Genomic DNA, 26,329 nt, shown 5'->3' with positions numbered 1-26,329 from the left:
TGTGGTGGCGCACACCTGTAGTCTCAGCTACTCGGGAGGCTGAGGCAGGAGAATTGCTTGAAGCTGGAGGCGGAGGTTGCAGTGAGCCGAGACGGCTGGAAAAGAAAGCTGAGCTGGCCTGGGGAGGGGCAGGTTTTATTACCAGTCTGCCTGTGACTCAGGGCAAGCTCTGTCTCTAGGCCCAGCTTACTTGTCTATTCATGAAGGATGGGGCCAGCTAGGTATCCAAGAAACCTCCTCGTTCCGAAATGCGATGACTTAGTCCCTCCACATACCCAATACGCACAGACTGGAGGCCAGTGTGATCTGTGGCACTCTGCTGCTATCACAAAAATAATGATCCCAGACGCCTAGGAAATAATATTTAAACTACCTTTTCCCAATAAAACAATAAGAAAGGACTTTTTTATTAGACATGGGAGAGGGGAAAGGATGAATTAGAATAAGGAAAATGCGCCAAAGAGGAAGAATTCAAGAGTTAAACTAGTCAAAATCAGGACATGTGGGTACCTAACCTTAACTAAAAACAGAAAACGTATTATAATATTGTCTTAACTCTTTTGGGAAAACAAATATAGACATATCTGAGATTCCCTGTGCCCCTGAATATGGGGCTATCAGAGTCTTTGGTTCAGAAACATTCTCAAGATAAAATCTATGTCAGAGTATTAATATCAAAATGATGCCAATTTTTTTTTTATTACAACACATTCTTAAGAGATTTGGAAACTTAAGAGGCAGCATTAACCACTTAGTATTTACAAAGGCCTGATGTACGGAGACTTTCAGTTTAATTGAAGATAACAAATGGTTCACTGATCTGACAGGCTTTCCTGAACACCTTAATCATTTCAACAAATTCTGCAGAGAAAGAGGATTCTTCTCTGAGTCGACCTCTAAGGTATTGCTATAATTATGTATGTTTCCCGATGAAAAAGATCTTGGTTATTCCATATTCCACTGGAAATTACAAATCGCAGTGAAATTGGCCTGCTTGTTTTTAAATCTCCAAAGTTTTCAAGCACAAGGTTTTCTGCACTAGAAAAAACGCTTGCTATGAAGTTTCAAGGTTTAAACAATAGTTTCTAAGACAATTACTTCACCGGCATACTTAACCATCAAGATACTGTGGTGGAATGAGAAACCACTCTTGTCTACGTACAATTTTAAAGCTTATATAATTTCCCAATGTGTTTTGGCAAAGGCCTCAAGTTTTTGCTAAAGGGTTTTCATTTTTTTCCTAATTTCACTTATAGTCACATAAGTTCGTCTTAATTTACATGTAACATTTAGGAACCTAACTCTCTGGCAATGAATTTTTACAGAAAACAAAAAAACCAACCCATTCTTGGGAGAGACTGACATTTCACTAATCTTTGCCAGCTGGAATGTTCAAAATGGAATCTAAATATTGTATTAACAACATCAATAATAAGCAGGTTTGGAGCGCCTCTATAAAGCATGCTTGAATTGTGATAGAAATTCTTGTTACTTTGTGTTTTGCCCAGCTCTCAATTACTACATTGATTTGATAAAATCTATGACAATCTTATTTTTTTAATCATGTAAGAATTCTGAGGTTCACTACATGTGCATAATAAAAATCTGAAATCAAATAGGTGTAATGACATCATAGCTGCCCAGTCATTTTTGAAACTCTCTACTGGAGTAACATATGTCTAGCAATGTCCTCATATGTCTACAGCTCAGTGAATTTTCCCAAACAATTTACCATGTAATTGCTGGGCACGGTGGCTCATGCCTGTAACCCCAGCACTTTGGAAGGCCGAGGTGGGTGGATCATCTGAGGTCAGGAGTTTGAGACCAGCATGACCAACATGGTGAAACCCCATCTCTAAATACAAAAATTAGCTGCGGGTAGTGGTGGGTGCCTGTAGTCCCAGCTACTTGGGAGGCTGAGGCAGGAGAATCTTGCTTGAACCCAGGAGGTAGAGGCTGCAGTGAGCTGAGATTGCACCATTGCATTCCAGCCTGGGCAACAAGAGCAAGACTCCATCTCAAAAAAAACAAAAAAAAAAAAAAAACAAAAAAAAACAAAACCAAATGTACCATGTAATCAGCACCCCAATGAACTAACAGAGGGCTCTTGGCACCTCAGGGGCCCCCCTTTTGTCATTCCTAGTCATTACGTTGCACCCTGTATTAGTCCATTTTCAGGCTGCTTATAAAGGCATACCCAAGACTGGGTAATTTATAAAGAAAAGGTTTAATGGACTCACAGTTCCACATGGCTCGGGAGGCCTCACAATCACGGCAGAAGGTGAAAGGGACGCCTTACATGGCAGCAGACAAGAGAGAAATGAGAGAGCCAAGCAAAAGGGGAAAGCCCTTATGAAAACATCAGATCTTGTGAGACTTATTCACTCCCATGAGAACAGCATGGGGGAAACCACCCTCATGATTCACTTATCTCCCATGAGTCCCTCCCACAACACATGGGAATTATGGGAGCTCCAATTCAAGATGAGATTTGGGTGGGGACACGGCCAAACCATATCACATCACAAGGATAACCAGAACCTTGGCCAGTCTTTGTACACCGTTCCTGGCTCGGGGCAATATCTAGTCAAAGTGATCAGATGAGAATCAGGCCCAAGAAAAGCAGGAACATCCTCAGGGTGGGCTCACAAGGAAAGGGCTCCCTGTGAGTTTCCACCGTCAGGAACTTAGCTATGAGGACGCTACTCAGTTTCCACAAACAAGTGACACCCATATCAGGAGGACACTGGTATCACCTAACCCCAAAAGAAACAAAATCAACTCCTTCTCAAGTAGGATTCCATGCAGGTATCTTCATAATCAAATCAAAATTCTCAAAGACTTCTACATCCCTCTCCTATCACTGCTGCAGTAATTCTTACTTATGATGATAACAACAGCTTATATGTATTCATTCCTTACAAGGTGACACTGTGCTAAGAATGCACACATCTTTTCACAGAAGTTCAAAGAGCATGATATTGAGTCCAACAGGCACCAGTCACTGGGTTTTCCAAATAATAATAATTCCTTGTGTTCAAACTGCATGTCACAACCTTTGCATTCATGATCTTATGTAGAAATTGCATTATGAAAGATCCTACATGGTGCACAGGGCAGATGTTAATAGCTTTATCAGCTAGGAATCTTTCCATCTTAAGTGATTTTTAAAAACCGAATTGAAGAGACTTTATCACCTGTGACTGGGAAAACCAGGAGTAGTGATGCCTTTCAAATGGCACTTACCAAATCCTATTCTCTGTCCCCCAACTCAGCAACGCTGCTGTTGAAAATAGGCTTGGACAGGCTCTCCCCTGTTCACAGGTGGCTGCCAGTAGCCCCTGGGGCTAAAAACAGCAGCTCTGAATCTAGCATTCCCCCAGTGTTCCCTGGAAAAGGTCTGAGAATCACTGTAATTAGACCAGCCTCTATCACATGACCACCCAGAAACACCACTTAGCCAGAGGAACGGGAGTGACTTAAACTAGGGGTAGAGACACTACTTGGAAGCGCATAGATGAATGGACTGGGGGATGGAGGGCTCTCCAGCTGCAAGCCAGGTTAATTCCCAAAACAGGGAAAAGGAACTGTCCATTATAGCAGCACAGCCACTTTCCAAAACAAGTCACAGACCCAAAAAAGGTGAAATGACACATGCACATAAACAGAGCTAGTAAGTGGCAGGTCTAAGGCCAGACTGCAGGTCTTCCTATTTGAGACTCTTTCAGCTTTCTTTTCATGCTAATTGCTATTATTCACGGGTGTACAGAACTGCCAAGGTCTCAGGGCATACGGTGATGTCGGTCAAGTGAAAATAATTTCCCAGAGGCCCAGAATCTTAGTTGATGATGACATTCACGTTCCCTAGTAGGGTGAAAATGGCTGAAGCAGCCTTAGCCAGACTTGCCTCACTGGCGGTGAAGGAGGAGTCGGGGTGGGACACAGCTGTCCATTACTGCAGATTCATCTTAATCGGCCAACCCTGGGATCTTCCCAAACCACTCTGAGCAGCCAACGTTGACCCCTACAGTCCCAGCTTTGGGATCCAAGATGCTAGGACACTTGGTAAATGTATTAGTCAGTTCAGGCTGCCAGAACAAAATACTACAGACTGGGTGGTTTAAAGAACAAAAATGGATGTTCTCACAGTTCTGGAGGCTAGATCTGAGATCAAAGAGGTGGCGTGTCTAGGTTGTCCTGAGGCTGTCTCCCTGGCTCACAGATGACTGACTTCTCACTGTGTCCTCACATGGCCTTTCTTCAACATATGTACACTCCTGGTATCTCTGCTTACAAAGACATCAGTCGTTATAGAAATGCTTCCTTTATGTCCTCATTTCACCTTAGTTACCTCTTTAATGGCTCTATCTCCAAATGCAGTCACGTGGGGGCATGAAGGCTTCAACACCTACATTCCCCGGGGGATGCAGTTCAGTCCATAATGGTAAGTTACATGCATAGATTTCACAAGCCTTCACTGATTTCCTACCGTGTGTTGGTAACCTGCAAGGTGCTAGGGATAGCGATAAGAAAACTCCAGCCTCAAGGAGATGACAGTCTGGCTGGGAGACAGAAGTGAAGGGATAATCAAACAATCTTAGTGATTCCTGCCATGATGAACTGGCTCAGATACTGGGGGAAATAAGTAAGGAAGGTATCAGGGATGACTTTGCTGCTTATACAGTGAGAGGCTGCTGTCACTGCATCTCTTTAATCTAATCCCCGACCAGCTTGATATGGTCAACTGTGCGTTTCTCCATCACAATGTCACTCCAGGCCCCAAAATAAGAGATGCCATTGTATTTGCAGCAGTGGCAAAAGCCCATGTGCCGAAGGGCACAGGCACAAGTAAATGCACAGACAGCACTTGAGCAGAACACGTGTGCATTTAAAAGCAAAGGGGAGACAGGACGTGGTAGCTCACGCCTGTAATCCTAGCACTTTGGGAGGTGGAGGTGGGTGGATCACCCGAGATCAGGAGTTTGAAAGCAGCCTGACCAACATGGAGAAACCCTGTCTCTACTAAAAAGACTACATTAGCTGGGCATGGTGGTGCATGCCTGTAATCCCAGCTACTTGGGAGGCTGAGGCAGGAAAATTGCTCAAACCTGGGAGGCAGAGGTTTCGGTGAGCTGCAATCGCACCACTGCACTCCAGCCTGGGCAACAGAGCGAGACTCCATCTCAATCAATCAATAAAAGCAAAGGGGAAATGTGATGAAGCAGGATGCAGGTAGGAAGCATCATCACCTTCCTTTTGGGTAGCTTACCTTCTTCCCTACAGGAAAGAAGACAGGGAGATGAAAGAAATGTGTTTCACGCAGTTGAGGCAGCTGCGAGCAGGTTGGACCCTGAGGAGAGGAGGGTGGCTAGAGAGTGGGTTCTTGGGGCAGACGGTGCAATTTAAATCTTACATTTAACTTAAGACATATAACGAACAGCTGGGAACTAACATGGAAAACTGCTGCAGGATGGTATGAACTGCATCATGTGATCACAGTGCAAGTTGGCCAGGATCTCTGGCGCTGCAGTGGTCATAGCTGGGCTGATGCTGGAAACACAGGGAAGCAGCTGCATTCGCTGGGTGAGGGGAGGGCGACTCACCAGGTAGACCAGGAAGCAGGGGCCAGGGAAGTGCTCTGGCAGGGGGCGGGAAATGGGAGGATAAGTGAGGTAGCAGAAACTCAGATCTCTATTAGTCTAGCATGCCTTTGCATTTCTCTCATTATCCAATCTACTTAGGAAAAATAATAATAATCACATCTCAAATCAGTATAATTTGAAGAGTAATTGAGTAATGAAAATCCAGTTCAGAACCAAAGATGTAGCCTCTCCAATCTCACTTGCTAGTTCCCAACTTAATTTTTAAAATTAAGACACCTCTAATGAGACTCAAAATTGTTCACAATGAATCCAAAATGTAGTGAGGGGAAGATCAGATGCTAAAAGAGAAAATGTGTTCCATTTCAAAAATGATCAGACCATGCGTGCGTGTTGGTGGTGGGGGCCGTGGTTGGGGGTGAACACAGTTGTTCTCTATATAAGGCCATCTAACTATAAATGGCATTTGTCGGACATGTGAGTCAATGAACTTGGGAGGAAATGGGGATTGCCTAAAATAGCATTTGTGCTATAGACCTGAATTTAGCATTTGAGGAACCTGGCTTTGAATGCTGACTCTGAATGTCCTTCATAATCATACACACACACACACACACACACACACACACACACACACACACACACGTGCATGCTCATCACACTTAAACATATATGCACCTACACACACATACAGCTACACATTTACACATATACATATATGCTGCTTGGCTTAGCCAAATGTTCGACTTTAAGCTTGTTTCTTCATCTGTAAGATCAGAAATATACCACCTACCTCTCAAGAAGTTACATGCAAGCCAGGTACGTGGATGTGAGAAGTATTACTATTATGATTCTACTTTCTTTGTTTAAGTCAAGTCACTGCCTCTCAAAGCTCTCCAAGCTCACCTTCTATTCTTTCAAGGGACAGCCAAACCACTAAATGGGGCTCTTAAGACAACAAAGAGGCTGCAATTACATTGACAGGCAAAAATCACCAGTGATGTATACTTAGTTTAACTAACGCTGCTAATTGGAGACACCGTATTAGTCAGGACTCATGACTGTACGTAAGAAAAACCCAATTCAAGCTGGCTTCAGTATAAAGGAGAATTTGTGAGCCCAACAAGTCTAGCCACAGGTAGGGCATGAGAGAGTGGGCCCTGCCTGTGTGTCTTTGTGCTGGTGCCATTTCCTGCAGCCCAGGGGATTCCACATGCAACGCTTGTGAGACCAGCACATCTTACGGAGCTCCCAGAGCCAGGAGGTGAAGCTCAGGGTGGAACTCTGGCCTGGACTGGGCCACGTGCCCATCCCTCCACCAGTCACTAAGGCCAGGGAGTTCCCGTAAGAAGCTGGCACCTCCCATGTGGAATCTATGGGAAGTGGAGGGTGGAAGGAGAAAGATACCCTGGATAGGGCTACTGGAACCCATACCACAATTTGTGAGCCACTGCAGTTTGGGCCTATGACAGCTGCAAAGCTTAAAAGTGAAAACTTCATTCATAACCATTTCTTTTCTGGGCCAGGCATGGCAAAAGACAGAGACTGGAGTCTCTCAGAGCCTGAGAAATACACTGTACAAATGATCAGCACAGAATCGACCTTTATATATGTCACAGTGTTCTTGTGTCTAATCACAATGTCCTCATAAAATGCTTCAAAATGTGAGAAGTGAACCCACAACCAGGACGTTGGGAGCATGTCTACTGGCAGATGTCATCAACAGCAAGACCTGTGGTTCTAACTCCTCACTGCAACGTGTGTCAAATTAGCAGGATCAGATCATCCTGATCAAGCCCCATAAGAAATCACAGCCTAGGAAAAAGGGGCCAAGCAACGTGTGCTATGTGGTGACCATAAGGTAGAGAGGAGTTCAACACAATCCCTTAAATGACTTTGTAAATTTCCGTATCACTGTAAGTATGACTGGCTGTCTTACCATCTCCCATGATCTCTTAAACTCATCTTTGCAAATGTCTTAGTCTAGTTTGCATTCTTGAAACCAAGGGATTAATTTGATCGAGTCAGCCTGTACTGCTTGCTTTTAGTCACTTGCTTTTCGTTATTTCTTGTTTCCTTTTTCCATGAAGCTGAAGCCTTGCCACTGAATGCTGGAACTTGACCTTCACTGGCTGTTTACAGATAACATTCATAGGTCACCATTGTAATGGTCGCATCAGTTGTTTTTCAGGAACTTGGGCAAGCTCCTGTCCAGTTCAAACCAGTTAGGACCACTGCTCCTTCAACTGGGCCTGCCCAAGTGCTGTGGAGAGGCGGCCTTTTTGACGCTGAAGGGCCAAAAGCTCCATCCCCAGATGACGCTAATGCCGTCCGTCATTTACTGAACATAATTCTTTGGGATGCCACGAACCCCAACTATGCTTGTATAGAACGAACTGGTTACTTCCGTTTTTTCCCCATTGACAATCACCTTTCCCACACATTAGACCACCCCACTTCCCTAACATACAAACATCCCTAAGCCTTATCTTCAGGGAGGTGGATATTAGAGCTGCTCTCCTGCCTCCTCACTTGGTACCATCGTGAACAAATCTCTTCTCTTTTGCAAAACCCATGTCACAGAGATTGATTTGCTGTGTGAAGGCAGAATGGACCTGGACCCGGCTGGAAGCATTCTGGCACAATCAGAGGGACAGATCACAAGTAATTCCAGCCCATCTCGAAGGAACTTTCTTTTTCTGTCACATTTCTACAGGATCTTAGTCAATCAGAAGGGTCAGGAAGAACAGCCAGTCAGGACTCGTGTTCCATTCCTCCCATGGCCATCCCCTGGGCATTTGCCTTACATATCAGGAGCTTCAGAGAGACTGAAAACAATCAGAAACATTCCTTAAGGTATCACTTCAGTTCTGCCAGGGAAGAATCTATGTTACTATTGCTTTTGCTTTGGTCTGTTGGGGGTTGAAGGTACTGAACATCTTAGGAAATTGCAGAGCATCACAGAAATGCTATCATAGGCCAGACGCGGTGGCTCATGTCTGTAATCCCAGCACTTTGGGAGGCTGAGGCAGGAGGATCACAAGGTCAGGAGTTCGAAACCAGCCTGGCCAATATGGTGAAACCCCATCTGTAATAAAAATACAAAAATTAGCCAGGGGTGGTGACGGGCACCTGTAGTCCCCGGTCCTCAGGAGGCTGAGGCAGGAGAATCACTTGAACCCAGGAGGCGGAGGTTGCAGTGAGCTGAGATCACGCCATTGCACTCCAGCCTGGGCGACAGAGGGAGACTCCATCTCAAAACAAACAAACAAACAAACAAAAAACAAATGCTATCATAAGCATCACTAATTCTATTTAACACCCAATTATCACCAGGCACCATGCAGGTCTCTGTACGTACATAATCTTTTAATTCTCACAAAAAAACCGTGAAGTGAGTACTACTACTACCTATTTGACTGACTGGAAAGGAAAGGGTCCAATGGATTAGATGAGTTGCTTGAGGTCACTCGGCTGGTGGGCGGCAGAGGCTGGCCTTTGAACCCATGGCTGGCTAGCTCCAAGGTCCATCTACTTACCTCCTACTTATGCTGCCTCCTCTGGAGAGAAGTTGGGCAAAGGCACCTGCTCTTGGAGCACCCACTAAGTGCCAGGGATGCCACAGAGACCATCATCAGTCCTCATAGCAATCTTGCAAAACTGCTATTTTTTTCATTGTATAGTAACTCAAAGAGGGTTGTAAAACTTTTCCAAAATCAGGTGGCAATTAGAAAGCAAGGCGTGGAATAGACTCAAGGATGCCTGACTTAAAAGCTGAGGTCATTTCCCCTATGCCTGAGTGTCATCGCTCACAAAGGCCAACAGGAGACCTGGGGAGAAAGAGGGGCAGAGGGATGGCAGGAGAGATTCATTCTGGAAGGTCACACTTGGCATTTGTAAAAGCCTGAGGTCAGGGGCCACATTCACTCACGCATGTACACACACCTGCAAACACACACACACACACACACACACACACACACACTTGCACACATACATGCACTACCATGTCACGTGCACCGCAGCAGGGACTACCCAGAAACTCTTAGCCACGCCTTCTGGTTGTCAATGGAACCAAACAAGAACACAAACTCAACTCCTTGCAGTTTATAGGTGGATGATTTTAAGTCCACTTCTGAAACTGTTGTGTGAACAGCTCCCTCAGAACATATTCTAAAAAATCATTCTTCCTCATGAAAGTCTCTTGGCAATTGTATGAAAATATTTCTAGACTTCCAGCTAAGCACAGTTCAACAGAATTTCAAGAGGAATGACTTTTTCGATTGTATTGTAAGACTGAGCACTTTGATCAAAGCAGGCTCTGCAATGTGATCCAAGCTTGTTTAATCTTTATATTTTATAATCTAACGGATACAATTTAATAGACAAAAGTTTAAAGGCTCAAAAATTAAATAAGGAAAGGTTCCTATACATGAATTATAATTGGTGCCAAATTACTTGTATCTACATCTGTGTATCTACGAATACAAAATTCACATAGACTAAAATAAAATATTCATTCTATTAAGGGATGGGCTCCTCTCATTGTGTTACTCTTTAAACGACTAATTTTAGGATTTCCTCTTTTCTCTATCTAGTTTTTAAAAATCATAAAGTGAACTATATAAAATAGTCATGGGTAGGAACAAGGAGGGAAAATTAAGCACCTTAATTAAGTATTTAAGTGAAAGAAGATAGTATTCATTTCCATCTTTTCGTCTTATTGTAAATTACTTATAATCATTATAACAGGATTTGCCCTCAGTCCTAGTCTGCAAATCACTGTAGAATATCCAAATATCTAAAGTGGAAAACTGTTTAGAAATATTTATGCCATTTTGAAGTAAAGACTGGTGTGAGTCCAGGTTTCTGTGACTTGGAGCAGAACAATTCCTTCAGGCCTTATTTTTCCCATCTATAAAATGGGAGTAGCCATATCGAATGCATAAGGCTAGTATGAAGGAATAATACAGGCCGACAGCGGTGGCTCACACCTATAATCCCAGAACTTTGGGAGGCTGAGGCAGGCGGACCACCTGAGGTCCAGAGTTTGAGGCCAGCCTGGCTAACATGGTGAAAACTCTGTCTCTACTAAAAATACAAAGATTAGCCAGACATGGTGGCACATGCCTGTAGTCCTAGGTATTCAGGAGGCTGAGGCAGGAGAATCACTTGAACATGGGAAGCAGAAGTTGCAGTGAGCTGAGATCACGTCACTGTACTCCAGCCTGGGTGACAGAGCAAGACTCTGTCTTTAAAAAAAATATATTAAAATAATCCTAATTTGAGGTGAGAGAAAAAGGCATGCTAATATAAAACCCCAGAGCCCTAAAACTTTTTGCTGAGATTGGTCTCCTATTCTGAGCGGGCTCTTGCCCCTTCCCTTTTTGGGAAACTCCGCACCTTTCATTCCAGTGCTTTCTCCAGTTTTGGACTGCGCCTCTGCTTCCTCATGGTCGCTGCTGTTCACCACTAGTCCTCTCACTGCTGTCAATCTAGGTCTTGAATATGGGTCGGCTTTCTGGACCCTTTTCCTCTCTTCTGTTCTATACCCTCCTGCAAAGCTCATCTATGTCCATAACCTGTGCCCACAAGTTTCCTCCCAGCCCTGATCCTCCTCTTCCAAAGTCCAGCCTTAGTTTCTACCTCCTACTGAACAGTTACCCTGAAACATGAGATTAGGCCCACACACACCCCAGCAGGGGCCTGGCCGAAAGGAAGCTCCTAATGCAGGTTCTCGATTTCTCGATTCCTCTGTTTCTGTTCACAAGACTGTCATTTGCTCAGTGTGCATTGCTGGATTTGGGTTAAAATGCTTACTACAGATGGTACCGGGAAGATCTGAAATTAAAGTCAGACAGGAAAATACAGGATATCTGACTGGTATTTACCCAGATTCCACACCAGGCTGCAGCCGCTGGGGAAGTAGAGGTAACTGGAGGTCGGGCAAATCTGGACTGCCAAGAGACAGCAAAGATCCGAATCAACCAAAGCCTTCTTTTTAAATTGCATTTCCTTGTATTTTTGAAGTAACTTAAGAGCGTGTTTTGCCCGTTCTCAGTGACCAAGTAAAACCTGAGAGGTCAGAGCTGCTGACCAGCAGCGCTGCAAATTCCCTGCTGATTGTAGGCAAAAGCAGCTGGCTGACGCTATTACTGTCGTTAGAGAAGTATCTTTACAAATAACTCAGTGCAGAACAGTAAGACAAATGACGCCAAACATAAAGGGCCCCTCTTTGAAACCAGAGGGCTCTGCAGGCCGAAAGAGGACAGAAGGCAATTAGGACTTGGGGGTTGGGGGGAATGCAGAGAGGTTTTCTTGTTTTCCTTTTCTGTTATTACTCATTTTTTTAATGGGTATGCCTGAGGGTGAGAATCAGGAGATTTATGCATTAGGTGGATGCCCTCCTTTGCAACACGGACAAAAGAGTCAGCTTGTGGAGCAGATTAGACAGAAGCCGCCAAAGGGCCCAGGGGCTTCAAGCTCCAACCACGTGGGAAAGCGATGAGTGGGCGAGGGTCAGGGCAAATCCAAACGAAACCTGGGATGCATCGGCCCTTACAGAGAGGTAAAGGGTGCCAGACTGCAGATCAGAGGCTGTGGCCAGACTGGAGTCTGGTAGTGACATCCTGGTCATATCAGAGGGTGACACTGAAAATGGAAATCATCAGAAAGAGAGGAGTTTGGGAAGACGCTCCTTTGGAGAGTTCTGGAAGGTTTTTTCACCTGGAATATACCTATGAGAATGAATGATCAGAAAGCTGAGGCATGAAACATTGAAGGCTAAAGCTTACTTTTTATGGAGCATTTGTGAGGTGTCAGGCACTGGAGTGACTGATAGTCACAGTTTCTTAATCTTGATTACAAAGCTCACAAAGACCTTGGGCCTCAGGTTTGATTGAGAAACACATCTCACAGCCCCATTTTCCAGGCAATCAAACCTGAGGCCCAAGGTCAAAGAGCTGGTGCCCAGAGAGGGAGGGATTCAACCCCAGTTTGATGTGGTGCTTAATCCTGTGCTCTTCCACGCAGCTACGTGTGCACCTGCTGTGAATACAGACTTTCAGAGTACGGAGTACAGCTTGGTACTTGTGAGCTCGGTGAACTTCTCAAGGAAGCAGTCCTATTTATGAGGAATTAAAGAAGTCTGAGGTAAAGATATGAACAAACTCTCTTTCACATTGATGCATACACCCAGCAGGCTCTGGGCATCCCCAGCCTTTGCCCCATCCTGAGAAGTGCCCCAACAGACGGGCAAGAGTTTTAGCAGGGAAGGTGAAGAGCGCAAGAAAACCACATTCAGAGGATTTTACCCGTATTTTCCTAAGAGTCGCAGTTTTGTAAAACGCTCAATAACTAACCTTGATTGGGAATTTAGCACAAACTGTCCTATGTGCTTGACTAATGTGAATCCACCAAATCCTTGCTAGGACCCCAGAAGACAAGTATTGTCATGACTCCCAAATAGAAGTAAAGCCAGCTGCCCAAGAAGCCAAGACAGGGTTTACTTCCAGGTTGTACGAATCTATAATATACAGTATTGCCTCCCTAAGATCCACAAGACCTTCGAAAATCATCTTGTTTGGGCATGGGGATCCTCAGCCGGCCTGCCACCCACCTTGTCCTCTCCTCGCACCCACAGCAGACACAGTTGGCTGAAGGTAACACTCTTTCTCCACTGAGCCAGAGCTAAGCATCAAAATCCGTTCTGACCTTTTTTGGGGGAAGTTGCTAGAGTGGATCAGAGCTGGTACTAGATAGGGCATCTTTGCCAATTGCTGAAGTCCACTCCTTAATTTGCAAATGAAGCCCCAGGGATGCCACGTGGCTTGTCCAAGGTCACAAAGTTTGCCAACTGAAGGGTTGAGATCAGACCAGGTCCCTCAACTCCTAACCTCCAGTGTTCTTTCCACTATAACTTGCACCCAGGTGAGGTATCTCATACATCTGAGTAGTAAAAGTTCATAGCAGAGTTATGGGAGGCGATAAGAGTTGTGGGGAGTGGGTGATACATGCTATTACTCCCAAATAAGTCTGGACATTAAGCCAATCTAGAACTTGGGAAACTGGTATTCCTCAAAGCAGGTCATGTAATAATCATATCAACTTCATGAACATTCTACAGATTGCACGTGCACTGGCACACATGGAGGAACAGCATGCATCTCACAGCAGAAGACCTGGTTTCCTTTTTCCCTATTTAACCTGGGGTTGGAGGGGGGATGGGTAGGTGGGAGTCTATGGCAACAAAATCCTGCTCTGTGCCCTGAAAATGCCTTTAAGTCTTTCCATTCCATTAGCTCATCCAGTGTGAGTTGTCAGAAGTGAATGGATGGTCAGGCACGGTAGCTTATGCCTGTAATCTCAGCACTTTGGGAGGCCGAGGAGGGTGGATCACCTGAGGTCAGGAGTTCAAGACAGCCTAGCCAACATGGCGAAACCCCATCTCTACTAAAAATACATAAAAATTAGCCAAGTATGGTGGTGGGCGCCTGTAATCCCAGCTACTTCGAAGGCGGAGACAGAAGAATCACTTGAACCCGGGAGGCAGAGGTTGCAGTGAGCCAAGATGGCACCACTGCACTCCAGCCTGGGAGACAGAGCGAGGCTCCATCTCAACTACAACAACATCCGGGGGGAAAAAACAAAACAAAACAGAAGTGAGTGGAAGTCAAATCTGTTCGATAATTTATTTTAATTCTACCACTGTTACCTAGGGACCTTAGTTGATCGTAATTAGTGGCCTAATACGAGAGTGATGGAGAAAATGGAGAAGGAAGAATGACCAGAGGGGTGTAACAGTGTCAACTGAGTCACTGGGAAGATGTGGCAAACCAGTGGCTTCATCGGTGCTGATGGTGGCTGGGTTTCTTGGAGTGGGTGGGCCAAGCAGCCTTTTCCAAGAAGGGTTAGGACTCCTGGTCAGACCACAGAATGGGCTGTGAGTGGTTGAGGGGGTGGGGCCTGGGCTTCCCCTGGGGATCTCCAGCTTAGCCCAGGGCTGGGCGCACAGCGACGTAGCATAAAGAAACGCTTGCAGGCGGCGTGGGAAGGGTAGGTTCAGCGAATGCCTGCTCAGAGGAAGAGCTAGAAATAAAAGCAGGCCCAAATGGCCAGGCAGCAGCTCCTCTCTGAACAAGAACAAAATTCCGGGGGGAGCTCTGAGGCCGACAGGGCTTACAAAGGCCAAGAGGGCAGAAGTGGGGAATACGATCAGCATGGCTTGTGGCAACTTTCAGCAGAAGGCATGAAGCTAACAAAAGCAGAGGTGCCTGTGTCGTTCTGGGATGAGACCATCAGAGACCAGATGAAGGGTCAGACCAGGGGTGAGGAATGTCTTTCATTATAAATCACTGACTCATTACAACAAATCATCCGAGGGTGATGTTTACATAAAGTAACCTAATTTTAAGTGTGATGGGTAAATGGGATCTAGGGGAGGGGGACAGGGAGTTTGGAAATGGGAAAATGTAAAAAAGGCTTTATCCTTTTCATTAACAAAATAAGAGAGATTAGCAAATGAATTAAATGGATAAAATAAAAAACACATTTCAAACACATAGAGACCATAACACAGAGATGCACAGACACAACTATTAGGGACAGCGGGGACACCTGTCAGCTGGCCACGCCCGCAGGGCTCTGAATAAGCCACTCTTCTGTTCAGCACGCCCTGGGTCCCCTTTGAACAATGAGCTTGTCCCCTACTAACGCTCTGCTGGTTTCCATTGCACAAGAACTGAAGTGCTCTCCAGCCTGCTGAAACTGTCTGTAGCAGCCTAAACGGCATTTAAAATAAAGACTGTGAACTGATGAAATGACCAATTATGTTAAGTACCCATGCCTGGTGTAATCCAAACCAAATCTTACCCCATTATCCTCGAAACCGAGAGGTGATTCAGCAGCCCGGCTTGCCAGTGATTCTGAACCAAAATACAGGCACTGTACCTGACGTCCACGAAGGACCTCGAGCACAACCAGTTAGTTCTTGCAATTGGTTTTGTGCTGGGAAAAATAAAGGTACTAAGTTTCCACTCTAAACCAAACAACGATTCGACAGTGAAGACTGGTGTCCTGCTGTAACTATCATGTCGTTTTGATTTCAACTTCATTTCAGGTTTTCACTTTCATTATTTCCTCTTCGAGACACCGCATCATTTTTCTCGTCACTATCCAAAGGTGTCTATGAAGTCCTCACGTTCCACACTGTTGCTATGCTCTCTGTGATGCTAAGTTCTCTGGTTGTTTCTCTTTCTTGCAACGACTTTTTTTTTTTTTTTCTATTTCCACACACCCATATGGATCTGCTTTTCTAAGGCCTTGCTTAAGTGTCAGTTCTCCCAAGAAGTGACAGCCCCTCTGCTCCCACCCTGACAAAAATAGGTCTCCCTCCTCTATAGGACAGGGCACCCCCACTGTATTAGTCCATTTTCACATGGCTGATAAAGACATCCCAAGACTGGGAGATTCATAAAGAAAAAGAGGTTTAATGGACTCACAGTTCCACGTAGCTGAGAAGGCCTCACAATGATGGTGGAAGGCAAAAGACACGTCTCACATGGCGGCTGACAAGGGAGAATGGAAGCCAAGCAAAAGGAGAAAGCCCTCATAAAACCGTCAGATCCCATGAGACTTATTCACTGCCATGAGAACAACATAGGAGAAACTACCCTCATGATTCGATTCAAACTACCCACCAGGCTCCTCCCACAACACGTGGGAATTATGGGAGCTAGAATTGAAGGTGAGATTGGGGTGGGGACACAGCCAAACCATTTTCCTTTCCATCCAGCTTATTTTCCTATCCTGCCTTATTGAGTCTCAGTCCTGGGGAAATGGCACCACTGCATTCCAGCCTGGGCAACAGAGCGAGATTCTGTCTCAACAGCAGTAACAACAACAGCGAAGCACTTCACGAAGCAATTTATCTCTCACCCTGGTTCAATTCTGCCAGTCCTGCTAGTGATCCATAACTCATGACTCACGACTCAGGCTGGCTTCTGCTGGCCAGTCACTAGTGCCACAGCGCCCTCAAGAAAGACTCCTGTGTCACCTCCATGTGACCAAACTGCACCTTCTCCCCCAGAGCTAGGAATTGGCATCTTTAGGGACAGGCTCCTGGTTCTGATTGCCGTCAACTCCAATGCCTGTGGCTGGAACCGACTAACAGAGTTCCCTACTGATCTGATTATCTAGGAAAATTTCCTCCCACTTGCTATAGGGAAAAGGAAGGGATGTGTGTACGTTTTTTGAAAATAGGAAGTGAGAAATCATAAAGTTGAGAAAATGGCATTGAACAGGTACATCTTCTTCTACTTGATTCTGACCCAAACCTTCCCCTGGCATGACTAGACAGCCTCTTCTTTAGGGACTCATATCTTTAATCGTAAAACTCGTGCCTGTGGGCATTCGCAACTTTCCCATGGCCCAGTATCACCCACCAGAGGAACACAAAAGTATTAATTAGGAAGAATACCCATATATTCCCAAAAATGTTAGCACAGCAAAAGTGTCTCCAGAACTCTATACAGACACAGGGAATGAAGAAACATCACAGAAAAAAATGAATGTTAACAAATCCCTGCCCACCCTCCATACCAAGATTCTTTGGATTTTCAAATGCACAAAATTTTAACGGGTTACACTTAACTGGATGTGGACTCAAAAAGCATCTGAAATCTGTACCAGTTTAATTCACAGTGCCTAGAGCAATCAGGGGAATTTGTAACCCTATCAGGAAGAGAAAAGATGTCGACACCCACGGGATAGAATCTCACACATCTTTCAACTTCAGAAACATTATCAATATTGGTATTTCTCTCATGTTTTTGCCCCACAGAAACAAACAAAAAAATGAATATGCTTAGAGCAAATCTTACCTAATGCCAAAGTGAATGAATAAAAATCCTGAGAAAAGGTTGTAAGAAAACAAATCTCTTTTCTCAAAATAATCCAAACCAAATGATATTCATATCAGTGCTACAATTCTAGACGACAAAGACACATATAACTTTGAAACTCACTCGAAAAGAGCCCAAAGGCTGATCCTAATCAGTTTCCACTTCTACTATCTGAAGGGAAAACAGAACAGATTTTTTCAAATTTTGTGTTAATTTTTTAGAGTGGAGGGACTTCCTTTTGTTTTCTTAAACATTTAGGATATCTATGACGATTATGAAAATTAGAATTAACCAAACTTGCCTGACTACATTTCACCTGTACCAAGCAAAAGTACAAAGAAATGCTTGAGCTCCCAATTTCACCGGCTATTAAAATGACAATATTCGACTGCGTGGCCTGTAAATCAGCACTAAAAATGTGATGACGGCCCTCACGAGGATTTGGGCTACTACGGACACCTGGAGACACATGTCTCTCTTCTTATCCACATTTACATTCTACTCCTTCACACACACACCGCCGGCTGTCAGCCTGTACTCTGAAGGGGAAGACGCTACATAGCTCTCAACCAACCAACAGACATTAAAATCTCTCATCATAAGCCCAGTGTAGTTCAAAAGCTCTTAGCACAGCCAAATCCACCTGCTTTGGGCCAGCAGGGCCTGTCTGACTCCTAGCCAATCAACAGCAGTCAGAGGCATGGAAAGCTCCGAGGCCCCTGGGAACCATTCAGTTCCATTTTATTTACAGAACAGATATCCAAAATAGCGATAACCCCACAGTCACTTCTAAAACTATTAAAAATGCCCCCTCCTGCTATTTTAAAAATCATTTATTCCTCCTTAACTTTGGTCATTTCAGAAGAAACTTAACGGCAAAAGCAGAGATGAAAGGTCGCTGGAATTCCGTGAGCACACTGGATAGCGGCTAGCACGAGGCAGCTGAGGGGGTCCCCCCAGGTGATACTTACGGGGGCCAACGTGGGGTGACCGGACTCCAAACCTCAGAACAAACCACAGCCAACCTTCCAGGTACATGTGGATGTTAGGGAACAGCAAGAAACACATGTACCTCCATGACGACAAAAGTGCCAGAATACCCAAACCCTCCTTATTCAGCTCAAGTTTTTGAAACATGTCAAGTGGTTTGCTTTTATCAGCCTAGTTTGTGTTCCTGTCGCATTCGAATTACAACGTAATTGCCATGTTACCAGAGCAAGCCAAACACTTCCAGAATATGACCAGTGACGGCGGGCCAAAGAAGCAATCTTTAGAGGCCTGGTTTCAGACTCATGATTCACAGCCACCAAGAGACATGAGTAGTAAGAAATAGAGAGAACTGGACAAACAGACCCAACCCACAACCGTCACACTTCTCCAGAGAGCAGCCACTCCTAAACGAGACAGGACTCTCCTATTTGACACCAAGCACAAAGGAGTGGTGAAAGGGGATGGGGGTGGGGGTGGGCTGGGGGAGAGGAAGGGGTGTTGCTAAGGACCTACCTTGGAGAAGGGCTCCGTTTCTCTTGAAGAAGGTACTGCCCGGCCAGATGGGTGGACCTGATGTGCTGAAAGAGAAGAGAAACTAGCATAAGGCCAAGTCCATCTGCACTCACACACCTGCAACCCCTCCCCACACTTCCCTCAAAACATTTCCCCAAGTATGTGTGATTGAGATACTCTGAAAATGCATCTTCAAAAACCATTAGGTTTGCTTTGTTGTAAACAGGTTTCATATTTCACAGTGCAGACGCTATCCGTGTGAGTATTCTGCTTATCACCTTGACCCTGCTCACACTTGGGCACTGAAATCACCTACAGATACACAAAATGTCAAATTCACATGGTTTAAAGGCATAGCATGTAGCTTAATATTTGCTAACCTGCTCATAATTTCACGAACATATACGGCAAAGAACTCCTGATTACGTTTTCTGAGACCAAGTGGGTTTTCTAACATTTTCTTGTGCCATCTGCCTGCTACAAACGCAAACTTGCCTTTCTTGGCATTTCTACCACTAAATCCTTAATATACGGAGATGACCTTGATCGACTTCCTCCTTCCCCCTCTTCTCTTGTTTCTTATCCTGTTTTCAATTTCTTGGCTTAAAATGTTGCACTCCATACCCTATAAAACATTTTGCAGATATGTTACCACCTACACTGTGGTAACACGAGAGGCAAGAAAATAGGAAAGATCAATATATGATGAAGACACTTACTGCATTTATAGATGAGCGTTTTCACTATTTTAAGACATCTAGTAGAAAACTTTATAACCATGCCAGTCTTAGTAAAATGTCCTTAGAGTGGCAAGTAGGTTATATTCTAAATGAAAGATTGGTTTAGATTAATGTTAGAAAATCCTTAGTCAAAAATGTTACTACATCCAGCCCAAGAGGCAGTATCAATTACTATCACCAAAACAGTACATGGCAAATTGTATTCGTTAATGCATTATCAATCACCTTCAATATGAGAAACACAGGTTCGAGTAATACATTTGTAAGTTTGGCAGAAGCAAACACACACACACACACACACACACACACACATAGAGGAATCTGAAGAACGATACGGTAAATGCTTCACCAGTCAACCGGGGTCTCTGGTTATCTAGGACAGCAATACTGTTAGCAAGCAGAAATGCCGTGACACATTCTGCCCACTGGAATCTCATTGCCGGAGGTACAAATAGTAGAGCAGGTATAGGGACACATTACATGATGAGCAGGAGTAGGGACGAAGAAGAAATTAGCTAGGGCACAAAAATACGATCGATCACACATCAAAATCATGTCAAATGTGCTAGAAAATACATACTACAAACCTTGATGTTAATGAACCTTTTTGTTTTGTTTTGATTTGGATCCACTATACTAAAATTAAATGAGAATCACGCATCTCAGCTATGGTATTTCCGGCAGCCCTGACTCTCAGCCTGGCAGTTGTGACCACAGAGTGGCCAGGAGCTGCCCAGAATAATAGCAGACAGGATTGGAGTCTCAGGATGATGACACCAGCTGATTGCTCTTCCATTGGATTCCCATCTTACCCTGTTTCGGGGCATTTAAGGTTCAGAGTTGCATGAAGAATAATGTGTATTAAAATACTTATGATCTTTTAACAATCCAAGCAAGCTCTCAGGATTTTAGCATCTTATTTTTATAACAAAGCAGGAAACAGCAGGAAACAGCAAGCTGACTGTTGCCAATACGGAATCACCTGATTTGTAAAGATATTTCAAAACCGAGGACTTCATTATAGCAGAGTTGGTGTTTCTAGAGAATTCAATAACTGAGTATTACTGCAGGAGCCTGAATATCCACCTTACTTCCATCCAAATCTCTTCTTTATCCCGACCTTGATTTGGCTGAAAACTGAGTAGACACCAGGGATGGAGCAATATGGGGAATGAAGGTCGGATAAATCCAGTGGTTTAGATACGGAAAATTCTCTGTATGATAGACATCTACCTAAAGATTCTTACAACATCCTTTCAATGTACTTGAATCACTGATCAGTGATGTTTTAAGAGTCCTCTATAGTCAATCTGTGTTACTGCGGAACTTATCTGTACTCTAGTAGAGCAGAGAGACTTGGACTGGCCACTACCTTCTCTTTCCTGGCCTCTGTTGTAACTGATGAATTCACACGTGGTCTCTTTCCAGCTCGAGGTAAATCCGTTCCTGCCATGCTGACTGCAAAGCTTTCAAGCTCCTTGGCCCCATATCTACATGATTCTTTTGGCTGTTTCCTCAAAATAACATCTTCTAACTGTTAGAAGATCCAAGGATTTACTCAGCCCCTATTGAGAATTGTGCTTGGTGCTGAGAAAGACTTGAAAGGAAAATTAAAAACCCTATTTTATGACCTCTAAGAACCTGCTGTCATACTTACCTGGCTCCAAACTCCTATGACTCTATCTAATGAGACCAGTGATGCCTACAGACAAACTCATGGGTATGTCTTCAGTGGCTACAACAAGTTTGATTTTCCCCCATTATGTCCCTGGATGATTGGTCTTTAAAGCTCAAAGTTGGTTAAAACCACACATAGTACATAAAATTATTTAGAAATGTCTATTCACCACAGTAATTCAGAGACAAAACCAGTGATAGAAGTCTTTGTGGGAGGAGTTGCAAACCACCCATCCTCAGGCAGCTCAAGAGCAGGGAGGGTGGGAGTGGAGGGTGCAGGGGAAGAATGGGGTGCTCTCCATACCCAGCCATGTAAATGTCACTGCCATGAGAAATGACCATGAGGACCCCTTCTTAACTCCGAGTGGGTCTTAATCACCTTAAAATGACATTTGCCTTGCTTGACCCTAGGATCAAGTTAACATTCACTGAGCCTAGTCATCAACCCTTTTCCATGGAATCCTCTAATTCTGCAGGTTGGGTAGGGCAGAAATCACCTTTTTTTTTTTTTTGACAGAGTCTCGCTTGGTAGCCCAGGCTGGAGTGCAGTGGCATGATCTCAGCTCACTGCAACCTCTACCTCCCAGGTTCGAGTGATTCTCCTGCCTCAACCACCCAGGTAGCTGAGATTAACGGCACCTGCCAGCAAGCTGGGCTAATTTTTTGTATTTTTAGTAGAGATGGGGTTTCACTAACTGATTTCAATGGCCAGGCTGGTCTCAAACTCCTGACCTCAAGCGATCCACTCGCCTCGGCCTCCCAAAGTGCTGGGATTATAGGGGTGAGCCACCATGCCTGATCCACCCATTCTTTTTATTATCTTTTAAAATTGAGACGGAGTCTTGCTCTGTTGCTGAGGCTGGTCTCAAACTCCTAACCTCCCAGTGATCCTCTCACCTCGGCCTCCCAAAGCCCTGGTTAACATGAGGTACTGCGCCTGACCACCTTCCCCGTTCTATAGGGAGACAGTCAGAGGTCCTGAGAGGCGAAAGGACTTGCCCAAGGCACTGCATGAATAGTTAGCGATCAACCCAAGACCAGGGCTTGCCCACTGTACCATAGAGAAACACACATCAACAGCTCCGATTTCATTTCTAACCTTCCAGCTTTCCTCTTCTGCTCTTCCAGCACTAAACTCTTAGTCACCCTTCCCCATGGAAGAAGGCTGTGAATGGTATTTTGCTAGGCCTCTCTCCAAGGCAAAGTCCCAGGCTAGAAAAAGCAATCAGACTAACCGTATGTGAAAGACACGAGGGCTCATATGAGCAGAAACAATACAATGCTGGTGCCACAAATGTCTCATTTCAATAATATGCTAACAAAAATCCCATGACCTTCAGCAGTATAAGCCAGACCAACTCTGTAACAAAGAAAGCAGACCAACAGGTTAAGAGGACCTCGCTGGCCAGCAAGACACAGGGCGACCTGGCATTTGAGAACATCGATTCGGCTGATCGTTAAGACCACCGCTGAGCCTGCAAATCCCAAGAGGTGAGCGATACCGTCCTGAATGGCACACCCAGCGGCTGCCAGAGACCCAGCCCTCAGTCATACCGGTACCCCGCACTCTAGGCTGCACTACCTCCAGCTCCCAAGGGGATCCCTTGAGTCAAAAAGGTCCGACAGCCCGAGGGTGACTCTCAGGAAGATGATGTGATCCAGCATGTGTTTTTTCCACATTCAGGAGCCTTAACCCTTGTGAGAAATAGGTGCATTATAAACCAAGACCCTGGGAGGTTCTGCCGAGACCCACACCTGTGTTCACCAGCTAAACTTTCTGTGGGTCTCCATAAGAAATAAATTAAAAGGACTTTTTAAATAAGATCTCACCTGCCAAATGTAAACTAGGATCTCTAAAAGAGAGAAAAGGGCCGGGAGTGGTGGCTCACGCCTGTAATCCCAGTACTTTGGGAGGCCAGAGAGGGCAGATCACAAAATCAGAAGTGTGAGAACAGCCTGACCAACACGGTGAAACCCCATCTCTACTAAAAATACAAAAATTTGCCAGGTGTGGTGACACACACCTGTAATCCCAGCTACTCAGGAGGTTGAAGCAGGAGAATCACTTGAACCCAGGAGGTGGAGGCTGCATGAGCCAAGATTGTGCCACAGCACTCCAGCCTGGGTGACAGAGCGAGACTTCATCTCAGAAAAAGAGAGAAAAGGACGCTAGAACACGGATGAACCTTGAAAGCATGCTAAGTGAAATAAGCCAGAATAAAGAAAATAAATACCGTTTGATTCCACATAGAAGAGGCAGTAGTCAAATTCACAGAGACAGAAAATGGAACGGTGGTTGCCAGAGCCTGGTGGGAAGGAGGAGTAGGGAATTCAATGGGTGCAGAGGTAAAGTTTCACAAGACATGAAGAGTCCCGGAGGTTGGTTGTACAACAATGTCGATGCACTTAACACTACAGAACTGCATACTTACAAAAGAGTTAAGATGGTAAATGATATGTTAGATGTATTTTACCACAATTTTTTTTTTATTTGCAACAGGGTCTTGCTCTGTCACACTGGCTGGAGTGCCACTCTCGGTTCACTGCAGGCCCCCTCCACCTCCTGGACTCAAGCGATCCTCCTGTCTCCGTCCCTGGAGTGGCTGGGACTACAGATGTGTACCACCATGCCCAGCTAAGTTTGTTTTTTTTGTTTCTTTCTGGAGGATGGGGTCTCACTATGTTGCCCAGGCTGGGCTCAAATGATCTGCCCACTTCGACCTAAAAAAAATTTTGTTAATGTATAAAAAAGAGACGGTAGGGAAGGAAGGAGGGAGATAGGAGGAAGAAGAAAGCAGAGATAAAGATCATAAGAAGAACTCTGAAGAAGTGAATGAAAGCCTAGAGTGCTTTTGGTGAGAAGAAAGGAACAATATCTGAATGTTCCCCATGGTGAGCTCTCTGCTACATGGTCCACAGCACACAAAAAAGCAGAAAGCTCAAACCGACGGGGAGCAGGAAGGGGGAGAAAATGGGTGTGGCAAGACCAGCCCATCCTGATTTAGCACTCATGGAAGCCAGAGCTTACCCACTACTCTTAAGCAACTGAGCAGAATCCCATCATAATCTTAGTGCTGGGGATGGAATGTGATGACAATCCCTTCGGATGGGTGACATCTACCCCCAGACTGTGTTTCCCCAGGAATATAACGGTCTAAGCAGTTGTAACAAGGGAGAATCCCCCCAAAATGTCCCTGAAATTCCACTGTTTTGCCTTATAAATGGGGATTAATCACCAGGAAATAATAGAAAACCAAACGTGACCTGCCACACGGTCACAGGTGCTCTTTGGGTGAAGGATGTCAGTCGTTGGCATTTGGAATGCAGCAACCAGAGCAGGCTGGACAGAGACATGTGTGGGAAGCTTCACGAAATACCACTCACTGTTTGAGAAGCATCACGAAGAGCACAGATGAAAGGTCAGATTCTCAGGGACACTTTTCTAACCTTCCAAATAATAAGCTTGAGTGTCCTGGCAATTTAAAGGGATCTCTGTGGCCACAGGGTCTAATTCAGGGTGGAGTGGAGAGAGCATGGGATTTGGACTCAGGAAATCTGTTTAAACCACAAACTGAAAGTCTTTTAACTTGTTTAAGTCTCAATTCCATGCCTGCAAGCCGGGGGCGAATGATAATATCTAGTGTGTGAGAATAAAATGAGATGAATGGGCATGACAAAATGCTTTCTAACCTGCAAAAATCCCAGAGGTGTTTTTTTTTTTTCTTCTTTTGGAGACAGAGTCTTTCTCTGTCGATCAGGCTAGAGTACAGTGGTATGATTTGGGCTCACTTCAACCTCCGCCTCCTGGGCTCAAGCAATTCTCCTGCCTTAGCCTCCATAGTGGCTGGGATTACAGGCATGCACCACCATGCCAGGCTAATTTTTGTGCTTTTAGTGGAAACAGGGTTTCGCCATGTTGGCCAGGCTGGTCTCAAACTCCTGACCTCAAGTGATCTACCGTGCCCAGCGCCAGTGGTAGTCTTGATTGCAAGAAAACTGTAGTTCAGAGTTGAGTGACACGCTCAAAGCCACACGGCAACACTGTGGCAGTTGTCAGCTGGGCACCAGCACTTCCTTCTCGACATCCTTAACTCTCTCAACTGGGCTCTTTTCTCCACTCCTGAGATGGATAAGGTAACTGTACTTTTCCTCTTTCCTTTCAGGATTCTTTGAGATGTTCTCATTGCAAATGTTTCTCCATCCAAAGTAGCCATAGTTACTAAATAGCCGAGAGGCAGCTTCACAGATGTCACTTACTCTAAAGAATGCTTAAAAACAAGTAACTCTAGTGGCTCACACCTGTAATCTCGGCACTTAGGGAGGAGGTCCAGGCAGGAGGATCACTTGACCTCAGGAGTTTGAGACCAGACTGGGAAACCTTAAAAATAAAACTTTTTTTTATTCTACAAAAAAAAAAAAATACACAAAATTAGTCCAGTATGGTGGCATGTGCCTGTGGTCCCGGCTACTCAGGAGGCTGAGGTGGGAGGATTGCTTGAGCCCAGGAGTTCCAAAGCTCCAGTGAGCCTTGATTGCACCACTGCATCTAGCCTGGGAAACAGAGCAAGACCCTGTCTCTTAAAAAAAAAAAGGTAGCTCCATGCAGAATCCTGTGAAGATCCAAATGAGTATGACATCAAGAGACAGAAAGAGACCATGCAGAAATCTACCAGGATTGACCAATTCAGAGGCTGACAATTATGGAGAGGGCATGACTGAAGTGATCACACAACCACCAGCTGGGCCCACAAACACTAGAACTGAGAGTGTGGCAAGATGACTCCGAGCAAGGGCAAGACACCAACCATGGTAAGAAATGGAATTGCTCTGTGAACTTAGCCAAATGTTGAAACTGGAGACTAAACTGATTTCAAAGGTTTAAGCCTGAACATAGTTCCTGTGTGCCCAT

At 44.8% G+C, this 26,329-nt stretch overlaps 1 protein-coding gene across 16 annotated transcripts in view; it reads right to left on the bottom strand.

Moving 5' to 3' along the window:
• Window positions 1-26,329, bottom strand: part of FOXN3 (forkhead box N3) — a 470,182-nt gene that overhangs the window by 104,228 nt on the left and 339,625 nt on the right. For all 16 annotated transcript variants that reach the window (XM_074393488.1, XM_074393486.1, XM_074393483.1 and 13 more), the window contains one exon: window positions 19,004-19,068. In XM_074393488.1, coding sequence (XP_074249589.1) covers window positions 19,004-19,068 — 65 coding nt within the window. The remainder of the gene's footprint in view (window positions 1-19,003; window positions 19,069-26,329) is intronic.

The sequence above is a fragment of the Saimiri boliviensis genome, chromosome 2, assembly GCF_048565385.1.
Source record: "Saimiri boliviensis isolate mSaiBol1 chromosome 2, mSaiBol1.pri, whole genome shotgun sequence".
Lineage (NCBI taxonomy): Eukaryota > Metazoa > Chordata > Mammalia > Primates > Cebidae > Saimiri > Saimiri boliviensis.
This window is presented reverse-complemented; position numbering and strand designations above follow the sequence as displayed.